The 22,247-nt window shown below is 47.1% G+C and overlaps 1 protein-coding gene across 7 annotated transcripts in view; it reads left to right on the forward strand.

The window, feature by feature from the left end:
* The window catches only part of ASB3 (ankyrin repeat and SOCS box containing 3), a 471,022-nt gene extending 454,947 nt beyond the window's left edge, over positions 1-16,075 (forward strand). For all 7 annotated transcript variants that reach the window (XM_078649594.1, XM_078649600.1, XM_078649598.1 and 4 more), the window contains one exon: positions 15,706-16,075. In XM_078649594.1, coding sequence (XP_078505720.1) covers positions 15,706-15,869 — 164 coding nt within the window. In that variant the 3' untranslated portion in view covers positions 15,870-16,075. The remainder of the gene's footprint in view (positions 1-15,705) is intronic.
* The last annotated feature ends 6,172 nt before the right edge of the window (positions 16,076-22,247 follow it).

Raw genomic sequence — 22,247 nt, forward strand, 5'->3', positions numbered from 1 at the left:
GAGGAGTAGCAATAGTGTGCAGTTACTCATTTCCGGCTCACTCTCCCTTTCGTTGGGGTCTTTGCCATTTTTTTCTGCTCTTTCGTTGCTCAGCATTGCCTTTTTTGGCTACTCCCTCGAGTTTCGTGATGATGCTTGCGTTCTGGCCTGGCAGCACTCCCCTTTCTTCTATGCATATTTCCGGTTGTGGCGTGTAGTATGGACTGTCCGTATCTTGTTGGTGGTTTCGGCTGTTGGCGGCTGTGTTTATCCATTTTTGTTTTTCCCTATTCTTTTGTCCACGACCTAGTTCATTGTTGGTCGGTCGGTCGGTGTTATTGGTGCATTCGTTTGCTCTGCACCGTGTCATGTCTCCTGTCCCCACAGCATCCAAGCTTGTGCTTTTCTTTCCATTATTGGCCTCGGTGACCTTTTATGTTGGGCGCTGGCTTCCTCGGTCTGGGATTGTGGGCAAGGTTTTGTCCTTAATCTTTCTTTCTCGGTTATGCCTAAGGGCATTCCGCCCTGACTGCACCTGTTCTCATCTAGTCTCAGACGTTAAGCAGGATTAACCCTGGTTGGTACCTTAATGGAAGTCTGCCTGGGCGTGCCTTGTGCTGTTGGCTGGGTGCCCGGTACACCGGTGTACATGAGGTGTGGGTTGTATTCTTCTTGCACATCCTGTTTCGGTGGCCTTTCTCTGTTCAGGGGTACCAAGGCCCCATGGCATTTCCCACTTCATCCTGGTTAGTGTTTCCATACCTGGCATGGCCAGGTGTGTTATCTGCTTTTTGGGCTCCTACTGTGCCACTGCAGGCTTGAGGGCTCTGTTTGCTACTCACTGCCTGTCAGTTTCTGCTGTCATCTGGAGTCATTTATTTCGGTCCCAGCATCGCCGACTTCCATCTTTTACCTTTGGTGTTCCTTCTCTTGTCACCGGGGGCTCCTGGTTCCATGTTCTATGGTTGGGCGGTGGTCCTGTCTCTACAGCTATGGCCCGCTTGGAGTTGATAGTTGGTGGGGTCCTCTCTCTCCAGGGGTCTTCCTATCTGGTGCCCCCTTCCTGGGTGGTTTCGACTTTTGCCAGCCTGCGGCATTGGGCGGCGACATTGGATTCCCGATTGGTGCTGGGTCGGTGTACTCACATGCACGCGGGTTGCAAGTCCTGCTTCTGGGATTTGTGTGAACTTCGTTTGACTTTTCTGGGGAAGGTCCCAGCACTTCGGGCTCCTCCTTTTCTGGTACGGACTGTCTTGCGGGTGATGGTGGCCTGCCTCGTGTCCAGGACCTACGGCCTTTCCACCCTGAGAGTGTCTGGTATCGTCTGATCTCTTAGGTTCAACAGGGGTGGGCCTGGTTAGTCCCTGGCTGGCAGGCCACCTGGGAATACTGGTTGCGTTTGACACGTTACCGGTGTTGTCACTCTGAGCGGTTTCTTTCCCGGGATTGGTGCGCTGTGGTGCATTTTGCCTGCACAGGATTTTTCCCACCTTGGCTTCCTTCTCCCTGTGTGTGGCCGTGTTCCATTTGTTGCAGGCCCAGTTTGGGTGCCCAAAAGTGGTTCTGTTTGCAGAGGGGTTGTGTTCTAGCTGGCCTCGCTTCTGCGCTCTATTCATGTGCTCGGGGGTGTGGTTGCTGGAAGCACTGTTGTTCCGTTGGCCGGTTTCCCTGCTTATGCTTTCAGCTGTTTCCTTTGTTTTGCACTAGTTTTGTTTGCCAGAAACTGTCATGTATTCTGTGGTGGTTCCCGGGTTGGATTCCCCGTCCTTGGTTTCCTGTGCTGGGGGTGCTGGCCGTCCGGGAGTTCCCGGATCTTCCTTTTTTGTTGCTGGGCCCTCTGTTTCCTGTGGGGGTTCTGGCTCATCGTCTTCTTTTGGCTTCTTTGATTGGGCTTGCTGTCTAGGGTGTGCTCCCTAGCGGCGATTGAGTTGCTTAGGGGCTTTCGATTCCCGGCTTCTCTTCTGTCTTGTTTTCTCGCCTCTGGGGGTCTTTTTCTCGTTGGTTATGGAGAGAGAATGTCTTTCGGCTAGGGCTGTCGTCCTCGGGGCTGGAGACCCGTTGTTCGTGTCTCAGCACCATCGCTCTGCATCATGTGTTTCTTTGCTATTCTCTTGCTCTTCCCGTGCCTAACAAAAGGTGAATGTGTCCATCTGTCGCGACCCTGGACTAATGCTCATGTATGGCGCTCTGATGCCTCTTTTTTTTCGGGCCTTGTGAGCACTATTGTGTTTCTGGGAGTTTTGACTCTTTTTCGGTATTCCCAGTGAGGGGGTTTTTGTTTCCTTTCTGTGTGGGCCTGGCCGTCTCTGCTCTTCGAGCTCTTTGGGCAGCCTTGCGGGTGTCTCGTGGCCCTGTGTTGGCGGTTTGGGTCCTTGGGTGGCCTGGTTGCTGCGGGATTGTTTCCTGCTGCGTCCTGGGTCTTTTTGTCTTGTGCCTTTGTGGGTTCTTCCGTTGGTGTGCCCATTGGTGCCACTGGGATCCTTGGTTTTGTGTTCCTCGCCTTGGTGGGGGGTTCCTGATGGTCTGTTGGGGGGTGCTGACTTCTTCTGCGCCGTTCTTGCGGGTCCTGCTATTCCAGATTGGGTTGCGTCCAGTTCCTGCCTGTTGTCACTCTTTCCCGGGAGGGCTGGGCTGGGCCCAGCCCTAAGCGAGAAGCTGCACTGAGGGCCGTCTCCACCGCCAGCGGCCATAGTAGAAAGCGGACCAGGGAAGGAGGCCTGCTGGCAGTGCGATGCAACCGGGGAGCATCTGGCGTGGCCACACCAGTAGGTGGGGGCCAGCCTGTCCGAAGAGCAACTCCGTAGGGCTCAAGAGCGTTGGCAGGTTGTCGTGGCAACTGGGATCCCAGACCAGGAAGTGATTGTGGCTTCTGCTGCTGACAAAGCCTGGTTGCGGGTGTGGCCAAGGGAATCAGGAGCCTCCAAGCCGCACCAGGCAGACGAGCAGTGAGACACAGAGAGGTGTGTGTGTGTGTGTGTGTGTCTGTCTGTCTGTCTGTGTCTGTCTGTCTGTCTGATAAATAAAGATGCTCGCAAAGATAGATAAATATAGAGGCTTGCAACAAGAGATAGAGAGGCTTGCAAAGACGGAGAGACTTGCATAGATAGAGATGGTTTATAAATAGATAGACAAGTAGAGTTGCTAAGATATAGACTAATTGGGTTGCAAAAATCTATGTAGGTAGTTTTGGGTGCAAAGAGATAGATAGATAGATCAGTAAATTGGAATAAACGGACCAGATTCAGTTCGTAATGTAATAGTTAAATGTCTATATAAGCATGACATACAGGAGCACTGAAGGCAAACTATAAAGCTATGCAAGCAGGACATGCGGAGTTCCGCCAACAGGCGTAAATAAGCATGTCTCATTGCTCGTGCTGTGATTTATCTCCGGCAGTGTGTTCCATGCTCAGTGCAAATCAGTGCAAACAGCACCATCCAGTGCTCCAGAGGGTGCAGCTACACTAGTTTATTCTGCTGCCGCTTGAGTAGACATTCTACTCGAGTGGCAGCCTCCTGACCGCAAACGCTTGCAAATGCCCGAGTTTGAAAAATCTGGATGGATTTCCTCCTATAGACTGGAAATCACGTTATGGGCCAAATCTTGCTCGTCAGAGCAAAAATTCTGCCACACGGCAATTGGCGGAATTTGTCCAGAACTCTGTGTTAGAAGAGTAACGCAGAGTGGCCAAATCCCGCAAGCAGAATGGAACATTCCACCCACACCTAATACATTCTAAATGGTAGTCCTTAATTAAAATACATACCAGCATGACATACAAGAGTGGAGTTATAAATGCACTTCATTTCATGCTTCATAAAAGAGAATAACTTTACAAAGAACAATTTGAAATTGACACAATCTCTTGTGCAGCAGTCAGATAAACAAAGCCCACTCCAAAAGGATTTTACAACTGTATTAGCATGAGACTTATAAGCTGCCTATTATAGATTGATAAATAAAGAGGCTTGTAGTGATTGAAAAATAAAGATGCTCGCAAAGATAGATAAATATAGAGGCTTGCAACAAGAGATAGAGAGGCTTGCAAAGACGGAGAGACTTGCATAGATAGAGATGGTTTATAAATAGATAGACAAGTAGAGTTCCTAAGATATAGACTAATTGGGTTGCAAAAATCTATGTAGGTAGTTTTGGGTGCAAAGAGATAGATAGATCAGTAAATTGGAATAAACGGACCAGATTCAGTTCGTAATGTAATAGTTAAATGTCTATATAAGCATGACATACAGGAGCACTGAAGGCAAACTATAAAGCTATGCAAGCAGGACATGCGGAGTTCCGCCAACAGGGGTAAATAAGCATGTCTCATTGCTCGTGCTGTGATTTATCACCGGCAGTGTGTTCCATGCTCAGTGCAAATCAGTGCAAACAGCACCATGAAGTGCTCCAGAGGGTGCAGCTACTCTAGTTTATTCTGCTGCCGCTTGAGTAGATATTCTACTCGAGTGGCAGCCTCCTGACCGCAAACACTTGCAACTGCCCTAGTTTGAAAAATCTGGATGGATTTCCTCCTATAGACTGGAAATCACGTTATGGGCCAAATCTTGCTCGTCTGAGAAAAAATTCTGCCACACGGCAAATGGCGGAATTTGTACAGAACTCTGTATTAGAAGAGTAACGCAGAGTGGCCAAATCCCGCAAGCAGAATGGAACATTCCACCCACACCTAATACATTCTAAATGGTAGTCCTCAATTAAAATACATACCAGCATGACATACAAGAGTGGAGTTATAAATGCACTTCATTCTTCATAAAAGAGAATAACTTTACAAAGAACAATTTCAAATTGACACAATCTGTTGTGCAGCAGTCAGATAAACAAAGTCCACTCCAAAAGGATTTTACAACTGTAGTAGCACGAGACATGAACTTATAAAGCTGGGATGTGCACTATGCTCACATCAAAAGCAATATGATGTGCTAATAAAAAGTGTCCTGCTATCACATCAGGATCTAACCACAAAGCCAGCACTAAAGTAATAATAATAAAACACTGGCACTAAAGAGAACTAACTGGTGTGGGCATGTGATCCTTGTGACAGTGGTGTAACAAAAGCCCCCACAGCCCCTGCTGTGTGGGGGGGACCAAACTTCAGGGGGCCCACTCAGCGAAAATGGTAGGTGGTGGGCCAGGGAGGGGGGACCCCTCCATGTACTTTGCAGGGGGGGGGGGGCTCAAGTTGTGTTATGCCACTGCCTTGTGAGAAAGAAAAATGCAGCAACTCAAAGTAAAGTTAACCAGAGGCTCGAATAGGCTGACCCATTGCCCCATGCTGGATGCTCTAGTGGGCGGAGACAAAATGTGAATGACACAATAACAGTTCAATAGATGAAGAGAGCTAGCTGAAAGCCTCTTTAAATAAGTATACCATTGGCGGCTGACACAGATCGGGGGTGGCAGGGCGGAGGGCGGGGGAGAGGGGGTAAAGTCAAAATAAAAACGTATAGCCGTTCAGCAACTTGCCACATCTCTACACTGTCATCTCTTCTAGCATAGGAAAAGAGCACGCAGGAAGCACCCAGGCTCCCCTAAGCCAATCACAATGCTGCAATTCAGCGTTGTGATTGGTCTGAGCACAGTGGTTCGGCGCTCAGGCAGGGACTGGGAGCCTGGGCATGCTCTCCAACCAGGCTGTAATGCAGCCTGGGTGGAGAACATGCAAAGTGCGCATGACTGTTTCGCTGGCCCAAGACAGCCGTCCAAACATTCATGCGCACTTACATAGTGCAATCGCTCCTCCCCCTGCTCTGAGAGCAGAGCAGCCCCGCTCCATCTACAAAGCTGCCACAGCAGGAACAAATAAAATTATAATAACAAGTTATTATAATTTTATTTTTATTTTATTCAGGCGGTGGAGGAGCTGCCACTGAAGTATTCTATACATAGAATTTTAGTCAAATGAAAACATCTTGGCTAACGCCATACAATGATGTGCTCCATATTACATGGCCGCGAGGAATGTGGAGCTACCCAGAAATGTTAACTCGTGCAATAGGAAAGAAACACTAACGTTGCACAGTGTGCCAATCTGTACCATATTATTGGGCTAAATGTTTTTGTCTTATGGTATTTCGATGTCTAATTATTACAGAACAGCAGGTTTGTGTTCATTCGATCAGTCACTACATTGGTTTGTGTTCTGCATTGTATCTGCACATCATGCTATGTACCGCCATCGTCTTTATGCAATACATTGTTTAGAAATCCCCTTTTGCTCCTACAAGTCAATAATACATTTCTCAAAGTGAATCATTGCAGCAATCATGACAGTTTGTGTCTTGCAAAGAAATACATAAGCTGCTCATTTTGAATGAGCGTGGCTTTCCCACCGCCACCAACATCATTCAGCACATTCCTCTTCTTCTGAAAGTCTGATCTTTTGTTCTAGCAGAGAGTTGGCAGCTCGCTAGTAGTGACTGAAGCCATTATGTTGCTGGGTTTACAGACTAGCAGCCAAAAAGATACCAGAACCTACCAAGCTCCAGGCATCCAAAGCCCTTTTTTCTTCCATTTTAATAGCGTTTTTTTGGAATATAGAAGAGACGTTCATGTTTTTTCTCTTGCACTCTATAAATTGGTAATTCAATTTTTTGAACAGGTTTGATCACGGCTTTGTAATGTTTGTGTTAGTTTAAAAAATATATATATTACAGCGAAAATAGAGCATTATCCCTGGTTCTAATTGCACTACACAGTGATTCAAGGTCTTAATTGCGGTCGCCTGTTGCCGGAACAAGATAAGAGGTACAGAATGGTAGATGCTCGCATAAATGCTGCTTCACGCTGGAGAAGGATTACAGGGAGAGGGCTGCCATTCGATTATAGCTAGTCCAAACATGAATTGAAAAGAGCTACTTCCATCCACTACAGGATGAGTACAATCATAGCCTATCTGTCCACATTGAGTGCACTGCAGAGTATTTCCCAGTAACCTAATCATGTCTGGTTGCGAAAGCGATTTTCCCTACCAGCTGTAAAAGTATTTTGCTATGTAATGGGTTCCTCTTAAAGGAAGCCTACAGGTTCCTTCTGGGGAGGCAGATCACTTTAAGGAGGAGCCCCCCCTCCCCAACATCTTCTTTAAATATCTTTTCTCTGCACCTTCAGCCTGGCTCTGGTTATAAGCAGGTCGTGATCGCTGAATAGACGGGCCTATTAAATTGCCAGGGTGGCCTCAAACGTTGATTGCTTCACAAATGTAGGGGTTGGTCTGGGATCGACATTGCTTGCCACCCGCTTCATATGCCTTTAATTCAGCCAAACTCGCGTCACCTATTTCTCTTTGGGCACACCCAGAAAGGATGGCTTGCTGAAAACGCATGCTTAAACCAGAGCTAACTCGGCTGAGGGCAGCTTTTTTCCCCCTAGCCTTATGAGTTACTGTTGTATCCTTGTCACATATTACTTACAGAACATTATCAAAATTATAGACTGATCTTAGAAGCAAACAAAGAGGCTATTTCCATAGTTTGTTTCCACATTATGCTTTACCATAAAAAAATTAGCACCGTAGGCTTCTAAATAGCAAATGAGAATGTTTAACATCATAATGTTTTACAAATGATTCAATGTAACACCTAGAATAACGCTTGCTCATATAATCGTACTTTAAATGAGGACAACACGAGTTAAAGCGAAATTGAAAAGAGACAAAACCTTGTTCAGCAATGTGCTTTGTTAAATACACCTCTCCGGAAATATGTACTTAAAACCTGAGCGCCATTGTTAATCGTTTGCGAACTAACAGACATCCTCATAGGGCTGATCCAGAAATGCTAATGCAAGTCAGTTACTGCATCACCAAGGCTTGTGGGATTAAGAACAGCTCATCCATCACAAACTATTCATGCGGCCTGAACTTTGAACAAAAAACTGCTCTGCACCCCATCTTGAGAAAGTGGACCACATAACAGCAATGAGGCGCTATGCTTGGCAACGAGTTTGGCTTCAAACCTGATAATTCGCAGATGAAGCACGTACATACATCTTAATGCTGCATCCATTGGGGAACACCATGGTTCAGCAAAACCTATTGCATGTTTTGTGCATGCTAAATGAACGAATTGAAAAATGTGAACTCTGACTTGTAGGTAGAAGAATCAGAATTGTCAAACTCATTAAGCACACTGAACATGGCCTTCCTTTTCGTTGGTCAATCCCGAGGCTTCCTTTTTTGTGCATTCCCCAGATCCTCTTCTTCGCAGTACGGGAGTTCATTTCTTTGTAGTAGCCCTCTTTGTGCTGACTCTAGTATTGAGGCAACCAATAGAGTCAGTCCACATAACTTTACTCAGACCGCTTTACTCTGGCCCTTCTCACTCGTTAAAAATGTTGAGCCGTTCAGAAGAGTTCTGGGATATGAAAGAACATGTCTCCCAAAGAAGGGGTCATTGTAACACGAAAGAATGGCACTTTAGTTCACATAATAGGCCACGTATTTAAGAATATATTATTTGTCAGTATGACTAGGGTGAGGTTTTCGTATCTGTCTACAGTAATCTGCATTAGGAGTCATAGTTTGCATGGCTGAGTGCAAAAATATTTCCCACCTTAAATTTGGGCCTAAATATGTGGGTTCCAATCCGATTTCTTGAAGCTGTTATATCAGAGGATGACTTTCAATTTTTTCATGAAATTTAGAGGAACCCTTACCATTATTAGGTCCTACATCATGTTAAGTAGATGTATTGTTTCTGTTCTACTCATGATTTTATGCATCACCACTTCAGGTTGAGTTATTACCTTTTGTTTCCTGTGAATGTTTTATCCCGTTTGGAGATGCCTATTTCGGTGAATTCTTCTACATTTGAGCAGCGTCTGACTAATATTGCCACTCGGTACCCCATAGAAGAAGCTTCTGTCCTCCAATATTTAGCAGATTGTTATGGCAGAGTACGTGTTGCTTTCAAGGTTCAGAATAGAAATATAAAGAATACCAATACCTGACCTCTAGGATTCCACAGAGCACGTGCTTGAATGGAAAACAATGACAACGTGTGATGCAGTGTGACATTCTAAGTCTGAATATAAAGGTCCACAAAAGTTTACCTACGAAATGCAACTTGTTTTACATGTTCCAAAGATGTACCACAGAGAAGTGAGGTAATGGCTTTTGCAATTGACCTACTAAGAAATGATTTAGGAGGAGCAGTACTACTAGCCCTAAAAACTTGACAGAAAGAGACTTTGCTACGATTCGCCTTTCTTCATACCATCAGAATAATCCTGTGATGATGTACTAGTTGGCCTAGGCTTGTGAAACAAACATTGACAAAGTTAGCTGGTCTTGACTGTGACTCTGGGGTATAGACCTATTGACTTTGCCATTGCTTATATCGGTTTTGGCATTGCTAATGCCAAAAACATCTCGCAATGTTTTTTGTAAGCCATGATTTATGATAAGAAATGGATTTATGTGCATTGTCTGAGCCATAGGAAATTGAAAAAAAGAAACCAGGAAAGACAAAGCGAAGCACCTGTGAAGCTAATTGATACCAAATTGAGCTTGTTTTGAAACTATGAGATATTTTTATATTGAGAGTTCTGAAAATTGTAAAATGTGATAACTATTTGGCAATTAAAAAAAGAAAAGTGTCATTTGATGATCTTGTATTAAAAAATAAAATACTTATCTGTTGTTGCAGAATATATTACGTTTATTTAGAGCATCTGATTATTTGGCACATATATTGCTTGTTAAAATAGTGTGAAAAACAGCGGCAGCTCCTCCGCAATGGCGGAGTAGCGTCACCCCACTGTCTGGCTCAGAGCCAGCAAATGAAAAATAAAACGATGTTCGTTTTATTTTTCATTTGCTGGCTCTGATCCATTCTGCGCAGGGAGGAGGAGTGCTATGTGCACTCCCTAAGTGCAAATATATGTGTTTGGCCAGCCGCCTGAGTCCGACCAAAACACACAAGCCACACTTGGGTTTCTCCAGCCCGTCTGTTTTGAACAGCCAGGCTGGAGAATCACAAATTTGCTAGCATTCGCGACAAGAATTTGCAATTCTATTAAGGACACGGAGGCGAGGATTATGCTTCTCAATCTTTACTAGAAGCTCACAGCAGCCAATGAAAATGCTTGCTTTTCATTCAATATAAAGTTAAACTACATATCCCATCATGTCTCACACATAGGCACGCCCCCCTAGTCCATAAGAGGCCTCAGCCTGCCGCCATCTTCCTCTTTCTTTCGGCGAACAGCTCCAACGAAAACGTGGATTAACTCCTCAACTCTTCCAACGGGAAGAAACAACATCATCAGGCGAAATATCCTGGCCTCCTTTGAGCCTCAGTCGCTCTTTTTATCAGAATCTGAAAGAAAGGATATGAGACCGTAACCACCGTAACCATTGGGTGGGCAAGCATTTATATACACATATACATGCCGGGTGGGATAATCCTCGCCTCCGTGTCCTTAATAGAATTGCAAATTCTTGTCGCGAATGCTAGCAAATTTGTGATTCTATGGCAGGACCGGAGGCTTCAGATTATGCTAGTTTAACGCTTATTAAAGACTACAGAGGTAATATCCCCCACCGGCTCATAATAAAACGTTTTGAAGGTCGATATTGACGACCAATCTGCACAATGCAATATATCATGAATTCTGGAACCCAACATGAACGACTTCGATGCCATGGCACCCCTGACAGAATGCGCACCAAAATGGTGATGTCAATGCCTGCTTCACTCATAGCCTAGCGAAGCCATCTGGCAATGGTGGCCGCAGCCACTGCTTTGAAAGGCCTTCGTAACGCGATCAAGAGCTGCGAACAGCCCTGAGGCCTAATAGCCGCAGTACATTCCTCATAGTCATTAGACATTGTACAACACACAACTTTTCATTCTCCTGAAATGCATTATAAGAAACATGTGTAGATAATGTCTGAGTGCGCCTAACAATCTGAAAACTGAAAAACTCCTTCCGGAGAAAATACTCTACCTGTTACGTCCAGCGCCCGTACATCCGATGATCTCCTGCGAGCCTAGAGATAAAGTAACATGGCCAGCTTGGCCGACAACTGCTTTCTTGGATAGAAGCGAATTCGCTGGCCATCTGACAAAAAGGTCTAAAACCCGAGTAACGTCCCGCAAACCGGAATATATCGGTCTAGGAGGATTTCCCACTCTAATGCCTGCCAGCAATATGCAAACGACCGGGTGCATACCAATCGGCCTCCCATCCAGCTGGACATGGCCAGCCGAAATGGCAGATCTGAAGTTGTTGACCGACCTATAGGCCAAACCCTGTGATGCCTCATCCGTCAGGAATTTTAGCATATGGGGTAATTCGGCCCCCACGGGATCCAGATATCGTTCCACGCACCAAACCACCCAACCTTTCCAGGCCGAGGAATAACGTTTCCTCGTGGAAGGTGCCCAGGCCTGCTTGATGAAATCTGCAGCCTAGCTCAAATCCCTGGCACTTGCCACTGTTGCTTGAAAAGCCACCAGGCCATCAGCCGAAGTCTACCTTCCGCTACCAGAGTGTGCCTCTCCTGAGGAGGGCCCAGCAACAACGTCATCGACTCCGGGAGGAGTCTGGGCAGGTCGCAGCGCCACAGCCTCAGCTTGTGGAACCAAGATTGCGACGTCCACCAAGGCGTCATCATGACCACCTCTGCGTTCCGCCTGAACACCTGCGGCATCGCTCTGGGGATCAGCAAGAAGGGGGGAAAAAGCATATTGCACCCCCTGAGACCAGTCCTGGAGAAAAGCGTCCGTCGCGTGCGCCAACGGATCCGGCCTCCAACCGCAGAAGCGAGGGATTCGGAACGGCAGCCTTGACGTGAATAGATCCGTCTCGAACGGACCCCAAATCCCCTCTAGTCACCTGAACATCCTCGGGATCAACTTCCAGTCGCTGAAGTCCCTGAGGTACCTCGGGTACCAATCTGCTACCTGAGTGGACTTACCCGGGAGACATTCCGCAATGACCGATATCTGGTCGCGAAGGCAGTAATGCCAAAGTCCTTGGCCATCTGCACAAGCATGGACGACCTCGTGCCTCCCAACTTGTTGATGCATCCCCCTGCCGGGACATTCTCCAGACGCAGGAGGAGACAACAGGCTGTCTGCTTCAGGGACCACGTTCTCACCGCGAACGACCCCGCGAGCAGCTCCAGACAGGTGCTATGAAAGGAAAGTTCTTCCGGGGACAATCTCCCACCTGTGGAGATGTCGCCACCACGCGCGCCCCAGCCCCCCAACGGCTGGTGTCGGATTCTATCGTGATATCCGGAAGGCAACCTAAGATCGCTCGGCCGTTCCAAGCGTCGACGTGTCCCAACCACCATTGCAATTCTGTCCTCATCTCCTGCGTGAAGGGAATGCTGTCCGAATACGAGAGACCCTTCTGAAGATGTCTGATCTTCAACTGCTGCAGGGCCCTGTAATGCAACGGGCCCGGAAAATCGCCTGAACTGAGGACGCTAGAATCCCTACCATCCTTGTCAGGGCCCCGAGGGAGACAGTGTGGCTGTTTAACAGCTTCCTGAACTCCCTCTTTAGATCCTTCAGCTTGTCCTTCGGAAGGCACAACTGGGCTATCACCGATTTCACCGTGAACCCTAGGAAATCCATAACCTGAGAGGGAATCATGACCGACTTCTTGGAGCTTATCACAAACTCAGATCCTGCAAAAAAGGCATGGCCAGCTGGAGGTGCCGCAAAAGAGTCCGCTGGCACTGGACCACTATCAGAATACCGTCTAGGTATATAATGAGGCGAATACCCCTCTCTCGGAGATACGCCACTACCGGCTCCGTCACTGTGGGGAAGCACCAAGGAGCCGAGGAAAGCCCGAACGGCAGAACCAAATCTTCGTACCATTGGTTCCTCCACCTGAACTGCAGAAACCTGTGATGGGGGGGGGGAAAAATCGGAATAGAGAGATAAGCGTATGCCTGACTGAACAGGACGTGAGTAAAACTCCCAGTAAAAGCCTTGAACCGTCTGCAAGACCCAGGCGTCCAGTGTAAGTCCACCGAATTGGTATCCGGTCTCGCCGAACCTCCTACGGGAGGGGTAGAAGGTCCCTCCACGGGTGGAGTCAACGTCCTTTCTGCCCCTTCCGAAATCGCCTCTATGGGAAAAACACCCTGGTTCAAGCGCGTTTGATGCCCGATTGGGCATTGTCCAGCGCCGTAAAGGTACCTACGTACTTGGAGGCATACTTGACGAACCTGTCATCAAACAGAAGGCCCTCTGCAAGGGTCCCGGCTCCGCGTCCGCGAGCCCTGTTAGATTGGAATCCAGTTTCATGAGCAACGACTTTCTCCCCTCCGCCGAAACGGCACAATTAGCGTCGCCTAAAAGGCAGATGGCTCTTTGGGCCTATCCGGCAAGCAGGTCTGAAATCATGATGACAGAGGTCCCTTTGGCCACTAAGGCCATCTCCAAGATCTTAGCCAAGGGGCCGACGGCATCCAGCATCTTGTCCTGACACCCTACCAAGCCCTGTCAAAGCCTGTCATAGGATCCTTCGTGAACTTCTCCAGAAAGGTGAGAAGGTTGGGGTCTGTCTCCGGCGTTTCCGCCACTTGATACGGGATGCCGGGTCTAGGGCATTCCGACCGCAAACGATTCCGCACTACCCTGGGGAAACCCATGCGTAAATGCACATGAATATAGGCTGTCACTGCCGTAGGCGGCGCCCAGTCCTGTGACCTGGGATGTACTATTGCTGTCGGGACAATGGTAAAGGGGGTAGGAGCCGGCGCAAGGCTCTTGGGCCGCGCCGATTATGCTTTCTTAGGAGGGTTGCGATCCTCATAGTCGGCTGAATCCGTGCTGGTACCAGTGTCCGTGTCTGTGTCAGTATCATGGACCCTACGCTCAGCGGAGGTCTAGCCCCCTGTGTATGAAAACAGTCCGCCATAGCCGGCAAGGTAGCTAAGGCCTGCGAGAGAGGCCAAGTGGCAGCGACACCCGAAGGATGACCCGAGGCTGAAGCCTCGTCTCTCTTTGTCCACGGTTTGGTGAAGCCATGTCGCTTGGCGAAACCCACTAGTTGTCGTCATATGGGACGAAGGGCTGAAGCGAGTGCCTGCTGCACCGTCTGTGGGACCGTAGTCCCCATCGCCCTATTAACGGAGGACTGGACCGAGGCGTCCAAGGCACTAACCAAGTTGTCCCCCAAGGCAGCCGACTGCCTGGTCTCAAAGTTCTCCTCCTCATTATAATCCTCTTTACACTGTTCATCTGACAGCTTGATGTATACTCACACCATAGGTTGCTGACACCTAGGGTCAGGCACAAGGAGGGTCAAGGGGGGGGTCAGCCCACACAGCACACTAAACCTCTACAACCATCAACCCCCTCAGCCAAGCTGTAATCAAAATGGGTCAGGGACCCAGGCCTCCACAATACCTCGAGCGTGTGCGCACTCCAAACGGCCTTTTTCTTGTATTTACAACCTCACCAGGCGATACAGAGGCAGAGGGACACCTTCCTAACTACTCCGAGTGCAAATCGTAATTGAAACTAACTTCGCGGGTCGCGCCGCGACGTGCAGCCCAAACGCGACTGAATTCTACCAAAAGGCAGCCCAAATTCAGCGCGTTTGGGCGCCCGCCGCGGCCGAGAGCCACCCGGCCTGTACCAGCGTCAGCAGCGATTAGGGATGCCAGCTGCGCATGCGCTAGACGCGCGCTCGTCGTGGGGAAACACCGGGATCAAGACACACAGGCTCAAATGAATTAAGGCGTCCGTCTGCCTCCGGTCAGTGACCGAAGCTACCCTCGCGCCGCCTAGGCGCGCTCTCTGCCACAATCGAGGAAAACAAAGAACAGAAACGGCGGGCGCCGAAGCGGCCCGCCGAAGCACCGCTACTCCCTTTAAACAGTCAATCACCCTAAGGCATACAATACCGATAAAACAGTGCTCAATACCGTAATAATCATATAGTAATCACAATACCGGTAAAAACAGTGCTCAATACCGTCACAATCATATAGTAATCATACACATCTAGCGCAAATCACATCAGAGGGAGTAAACGAAGGTGCACTTAGCTCTGTGAGCAGCAAAGAAAGAGGAAGATGGCGGCAGGCTGAGGCCTCTTATGGACTAGGGGGGCGTGCCTATGTGTGAGACATGATGGGATATGTAGTTTAACTTTATATTGAATGAAAAGCAAGCATTTTCATTGGCTGCTGTGAGCTTCTAGTAAAGATTGAGAAGCATAATCTGAAGCCTCCGGTCCTGCCATAGAATCCCCCACTGATTCCGTAGTCAGCCCGCTCAGGCCAATCCCTGCGCTGCTCGCATAGTATGGGAGCAGCGGGGGTTGCACAGGGAGTCCGTGACACGACCCCAGGGCTTGCTGGGACAAGGAAGGATGAGGTATGATGTGATAGGTGGGGCAGCTCCAGTTAAGTGTTTTTTATTATTATTCGCCCTGCTGCCTAGGCTCCCCCTCCCGCGCTCCCCGGCGCCCCCTCCACCTGCCTCACCGCCACGTTATTGTGGCAGCCGCCCTTTGTGGAAAACAGGCACAAAAGAAAGAACTGTGAAAACACAATGAAGTAGGAAATATCAACTTAAAGTAGGCTGCTTTCATAAGGAACCGCGTCGTTCATGGACTGAATATTAGGGCACTTTTTCCTTGAGTCGGATTGGAAGCGTTTAGTGGCTGTAATGTGTATAGTTTAACCAAATTAAAGACTTACTCAGTTGTTTTGTTTGTTTATTTAGGATCAATGCCATCATTGTCTCACCTTTGCCGTCTTGAGATACGGACACTTCTAAAAAGTAAACATCTACGGACCGACCACTATATCCGCCAGTTACCTTTGCCCACTTGCCTACAGGACTATTTGCTCTATATAGGAACTCTGAGAACATATGGCATTTCCTGATCAAGAGCTATCCAGAATGTAAGAACAAGACAAGCCCTTAATGGATATCTTTAAACTAAGGATGTAACTGGCGCAACAGATAATACTGAACTATTGAAAGTTCTCAATGGAAAGTAATTACAACTGTGTAAATATTAACCTGTTGACATTTGTAAAAAAACAACTACACCAAAACTTGAAAAATAAACTTTTTGTGTTATACGTTCCTCTATTGCCCAGTGTTGCTTCTTTCTTTCATTTTAAGAGCATCAAAATGTTGGCAGACGTAAGGTAAGGTACCGTATTCAATGCTGGTGAAATAACTTGAAAAATGTCAGCAAACTTTTTGATCTTGTGGTGAGCGCATTCAATTTGTGTTTTAAAAATCAAGAACACCCCCTCTTACGAGGTGTCCTAGAAAAAAGTGTAACAAACACCTATGGTTCAATCGTTTTTTGCAGTTGTACACTTAATGATTGGTTCTGTTTAAATCTCCCCTTGAAGTTGTCCAGATACTACTTTTGGTACCACTTTTAAGTTTTTGGCCCTTATTATGAGTTCAGCAGTATGGTGGCAGTCCGCGGATCGCCAGAATGGCAGTCTGCCCGCCGCATTAGGACTGTGGCTATTGGACCGCCACAGGACCGCTAATGCCGCCAGGGATCCACGATCCCTGTTGGTGGTGCAGAAGTCTGAGGCCCCTAATATGCTGAAGGTGCCCCTGCAGCACCACCAAGCATATTAGGAGTTTCCTCACTGCCACACTTTTCATGATGGTGCAACCGTCATGAAAAGTGTGGCGTTGAGGAAACAAAGGGGGCCCATATGGCCCCATGTTGCCTCAGCACCATGGAGTTTATGCAGGGGACACATGTTGTGCCCACCTGTGTGCATGCACCCCCAGTGCATGCAGGGCATGGACTTCACTGTCCATAATCTGTAGAAACTGCCTTTGATGCTCCCATTGCGGTGCCTTGTTCAAATGAACCTCAATGGGACAGCCAAAGAACCGCATACTAGAGTAAAAATAAGACATACTCTGGTGAGTGGTTTTAATGGCTTTAGCGGTCTCGGAGCGGGGCAGCAGTGCAAAACCGCCAACGTCATAATAAGGCCCTTAGGCTTTTCCTGTAGCCTGCCACTGTGTACCTTGCTCTATAATGTTGCCACTGAAAACAGCTTGAAATGTGTTTAATAGAGAGCTTTGCTCAAGTTGTGCTGTGCAGCTGTTGTTGTATACACGCCAATACTCCCTGCTGCCATCTTCAAAGTTATCTTTTTTTCTTTGATCAGTGGGAACTGGAATTTGCTTCTCTGTCACTCAGCAATTCTGTATGATGGGTGTCTCTCTGGAATTTCATTTTATTTTTATTTTTTACCTCCTCTTTGTCTGTATCTCATGCACCCTATGCCAAAGCCTTGTGGTTTACAAACCATCTGGTGTTCTCCTTTGCTACTTACAGGGCAACATTAATTAAGAAACCCTTGATAGGAGAATCTCATTTTGAAGAAGGGTTGCAAGGTATGTAGAGATGTCCAGAAGCTAGGTTTTGTATCCCTTCTCTGGTACCGTCTGCCTACGTTTGAAGGCCACACCCACTTTCTAAATGCAGCAAGTCCTAAACGTCTCTAATAAGGTACAAGTACGGGTTGTAATGATAATTTTACTTCTTGGTTCTCTTAAGGCTTGTTGCAGTCAGATCCAGCTGACAAAGGATATGTCATGCTCTGGAGCAGCAGTAGCCCTATGCCTCTGCTGCTCCTTAGTTTAATTTGTCTGACCTGGAGCAATTTATCTCACTATCATGGTATGGGTAACACTGCACTGTTAAATTAAGCTTATCTCTTCCTATTGACATAGTGGCACAAGGAGTTTGAGTCATCCTCCTCCCGTTTCTTCAGGCTGAGTGGAGTATGCAGTTGCATGGAACCACTTTATTACCCTGATCATATTGACATCTCAGTAATTACTCTCCAAGACTCCTCATACATTTGAAAAAAAATGTCTGTTCTGCCAATAATAGCATGGCTGCATCATGTTGAGAGTTAACTTCCTATTAGCTCTGTTTCCCTGTCCTGACGACAACTCATTGTATTTCAAAAATATGGAGTCAAGACATGGCAGACCAATAGTGGGGAGAGGAGTTGTCCTAACGGCTAGGGCACTCGACCTCGGACCTGGGTATCTGGGTTTGAGTCTCGGTAACGACGCCAAAAACCTCCTGTGATTCTGGGCAAATCACTTAATCTCCCCGTGCCTAAAATGAATGCGAGTCCTCATGTAACGTAACTGGTCCTGTCACTTTAATTCCGCTGACTTGGTCGCTTTTTTGATGACAGTAAATTCATATGTAAATACCGACAAGTCACTGGCACTCCTGCACGCAGAGCCACTTCACTCCAGGGTCCCCTACTGATTATTGGCTTACAGAGAGTGGGGGTGGTGACCTGCTCGAGTTAGGCCTTTATTTGCTTAGGTAACGTGCGAGGCTTAACCAGTGTTTTTGGTCACAAAGGCGCTAAAATCTGTTATAGCTAAAGACAACAGCAGCACAGCGACATTTCCATTGGAATGCTTTTCATGTTTTAGGAAAATAGATTTCATTCAAGTTTTTTTGCATTCGGAGAACTGCAGAAAACATTGCCGCCTGCATTCAGGGTGCATTTCTGGGATAGTGAGGCATCACAATGCTGTCCACGTGGGTTACTTTTGCCTACACTCCTTGATAGTCCTGCCCTGGCCTACAGAAAGGTGCTGCACTGCCATGCTGATGGCAGATTGCATCCTATTCTACTGCTAATTAACAATAAAGTATTTTGTATGGGTATACATCTCATGAAAGAGAACAGGTGTGCTATGCTGGTAGGCCCACATCTGTAGAAATAAGGAGGCCACCACCGTGGTACAGCTGTGCACCTAACAAAGTACTTTATTTGTGCACTAAGGTACAGTAGAAAAACAGGGCATGAATCTGTGTAAATGTAGACAGCATTTATAGGATGGGCACTCCCCAAGTGGGAAGGGCCTCAGATTAAAGACCCAACAATGAAAGGGGCCTGCGACTGTCATTTTTTTGTACATTCAGGTCATATTTATTACAGTAACAAATTATTAGTTCCATTTTTGACATGACATATCAGCATATGCATAATACATTTACAGTGCAAAGTAGACAATAACATTTTTAAAGCGGAATCATCCATTTTGAGATATTCAGTAGACTCATAGTTCGCCCTCCAAAGGGTCTTTCCCTCACTGTATAGTCCTGGTGGAAACCAAGGGATCTGCCAAAATTAAGGCAGTCCGCTCCCGGACTGAGAAGCCAGCTGTAGCTCTTACGTGACCTTATAACCATGCCAGAGGCATCCCAGTCGGGACTGCCTTGATGCCTTTCACAGAGATGAGCCTGGGCAATCGGGACATAAACTGGTTCCCTGACACAAACTCCTCTCCTCCACCCCTAGGGGTGGTAAGAATGAGTACCCAACAGCAGGGCTAGGAACAACTAGCAAGGATCACGCAATCCCCCTTAAGCCAGTAGATTTCCAAAGCCCATATTTGGGATTAAGAAAAACATTTTGTATGGCATTTGATATGGGAAAAGAAGTATGCCTGCCAATTATGGGCCTATGCTGCAAAGCTTAAAAACCCCACAATACAGCACAATGCAAAACTCTCCCTCTCTCTCTTGTCATATAGTTACTGCTTATCAATATACTGTGTTAAGTTAGTGTGAGCTTATTAAATGTTTAAACGCCATTTTTCCTTTTGCTGCTTCTGCACACGACACTTAATTGTTGATTTAGCTTTCAACCTACAAGAGCGTTGTGATTTACATGAGAATAATATGTTATTGCTCTGATATCAGCTTTGCTTAGTAAACTATGTCTGTACAGAGAGTGCTGAAGCTTCAAGGATAACTCGACACAGAATTGTTGTGAGGTCTGATCTCCGCACCTTCATAGACATAACATAAGTGCAGCTCCTGCCAAATTCTGGCTTTAGGCGCGTTTTATATTGCTTTGCTTAGAGCACACATACACACTTGATGCGGTTCGCATGCAGAGAGAGCTGGTGGAAGTTGATGTGATCTCTTCATACTAGGATCTTGAGGTATGGGCCCGCCCTGCTAAAAACCCAAAGAGACCTTCTTAGATATTAATATAATATGCTAGTTAGGGAGGGTGAGAATTAGGTGTTGTTAACCCTTATTCATTACAGCATTTTAGTATGCTGTCACCATTTGCTTTTTATGGACTAGTAACTATGCTGATAACTTTGCTTCTGATAATGTTTCCTTGTATTATCCAAGATACTGCGTTTGAGAAAACGGCATTAGTAAATAAATATTTCAAATGTGCACGTGTCCTCATTTACTCCACCGTCTGGTTTGAAATGATTATATAATGAAAGAGTGTTCATGTGTTCCACGATGCCTGAGGTATTGTAAGTTCATGTTCTGGTTTGTCTAAACATTGGGAGCTTATTATGACCAATGAGACACTGTAGCTAGCTCGGTAAGGGGACTTTGGGTACGGAGGTGACTTTTGGGCCACCCTAATTCACTGAGGTTCCAAATCTCTATGCACAGTTCTGTAGAAGAACGGAATCCCTGCTACATGGCGCCCAACCGTTGGTGGTCTTATATCATGACACTCGAGTAGTATATCATTCAAACCGTAACTCCTTCAGTGTCGCTTCCGGAAAACGGTGGTGTCGAACAAACCTACCTATTTTTGAAATAGGTCTTTTCAAGCTTGAATCTCTCTAAAACGGTTTCCTTGAATTACTACCCAGTTGTGCTACATAGTTTACTTTGTTTTTCTAAGTTCCTGTGCAGTCATGGCTCAGCCTGTGGACATTCCGCAGCATAGTCGCATTGCGGTCCGCAATCATTTGCAAACTTACAATGTACCCTTTGATGGCTTGGCTGTGATTTTGGTGGTGAGTGCGGAAGCAGCTTACCCATACGAACTCTTTTATTCGTGGGTGACGTTTCCGGCTGTGGACGCTAATTCTGGTGTGTTCCACACTTACACTCCCTCACCTGTGCCGAATGAATATACTCCGTACAGTGCACTGGAAGTACCTATTGATCATTGGCAGCATCGCGTTTGGTTTGGTGGCGCCCTACCCCATTCTTTAACCGCTCCGAGGTTAGGTCCTTTGTCCATTCCAGGCGCAAATTGGCCTGTTTTGGCTGGATTTACTCCTCATCCTCAACACGACAATTGTACCTTAGCGGAGGTTCGTAGCCTACATGTAGTTTCTATTGCCGTGATTCGTGCGTTAGTGCAATACATAGGTCGTCATCTCCCGGGTGGGCCCACGGGGGGTCCGGCTCTTCCAGCGGGACAAGGCAGTTTGAAGCTCAGTCCTGTGATGGTCAATGCAGTGATGGGTAAGCGTCCCCAGGAAAAGGATGGTTTTCCTTTCTGGCTTGCCGAGAAATTTGACCAGCTGGAAGCAGTATTTCCTAATACAACTCCTGGTGATAAACATAGAATCTTAACGATTAGTTTACCGAAGGATTTGGCCCCGAACTCGTTGACTGTGAAACCTGGGGAAGGACATTTGCGGCGGTCTATGCGAGGTGTTTCGGCACTCCGTCTATGGCTGTCCTGCCTGCGATCACTAAACGTGTTCAAGATGATCACGGACCGGAGGCAGCGGTTGAATTGGGTATGCGCCTGTGTGGCTCCTTTGATATAGTTTGCGATCTCATTCTTGCTAATGTCAAGGGGGATGCAGTGAACTTTCAAGTAGCTAATGCTTTGGAGGCGATTCCCGATGCCGATAAACCCAGGCAGTTGGCGAGGATTATTGTGGCTGCTTATAGAAAAGTGGGTCGCAATAGCAAGGGTCTAAAGCCTTTTTCTGTAAAAGAGAAGAAGCAACCCCAAGGGCAGACTTCAGAAACGGAAGTTCAACCCCAGTCCAAAAAACAAAATTGGCCTAAAAAACAGAAACAGGGTAAGCAACAGCAACAGCAACAAAAACAGGAGTCTCACCCTGCGTCTCAGATGCCTGTGCAGACAGAACGAGTTTATGACTTGCGCGATCGCACGACGATTACATCACCTGATCGATTTCAGGTTTCTGATCAACGCTCTCCTCGTTCCTTTCAGGACTCATCGGCCCGAAGACCGGTGGTGGAGGAGGCGGAAGGGTTCGGGGTGGTCAGCAACGACGTGACCAGCCCCGCCAAACAGGCGTCACAGGACAGCAGGACGGCTCGACGCCGAAGAGACCGCAGTTTGCTAAAAAGAAAGTCGCGGCTTTAACAGCGCATTGATATGCCACAGATAGTGAGAACGCGGCTTCGGAATCTGACATGGGCTCTGACTTTGCTGGACAGCGCGGCGGAGATTACCATTGTGAGAGAGGCCCTGCGTCCA

The sequence above is a fragment of the Lissotriton helveticus genome, chromosome 6, assembly GCF_964261635.1.
Source record: "Lissotriton helveticus chromosome 6, aLisHel1.1, whole genome shotgun sequence".
Classification (NCBI taxonomy): domain Eukaryota; kingdom Metazoa; phylum Chordata; class Amphibia; order Caudata; family Salamandridae; genus Lissotriton; species Lissotriton helveticus.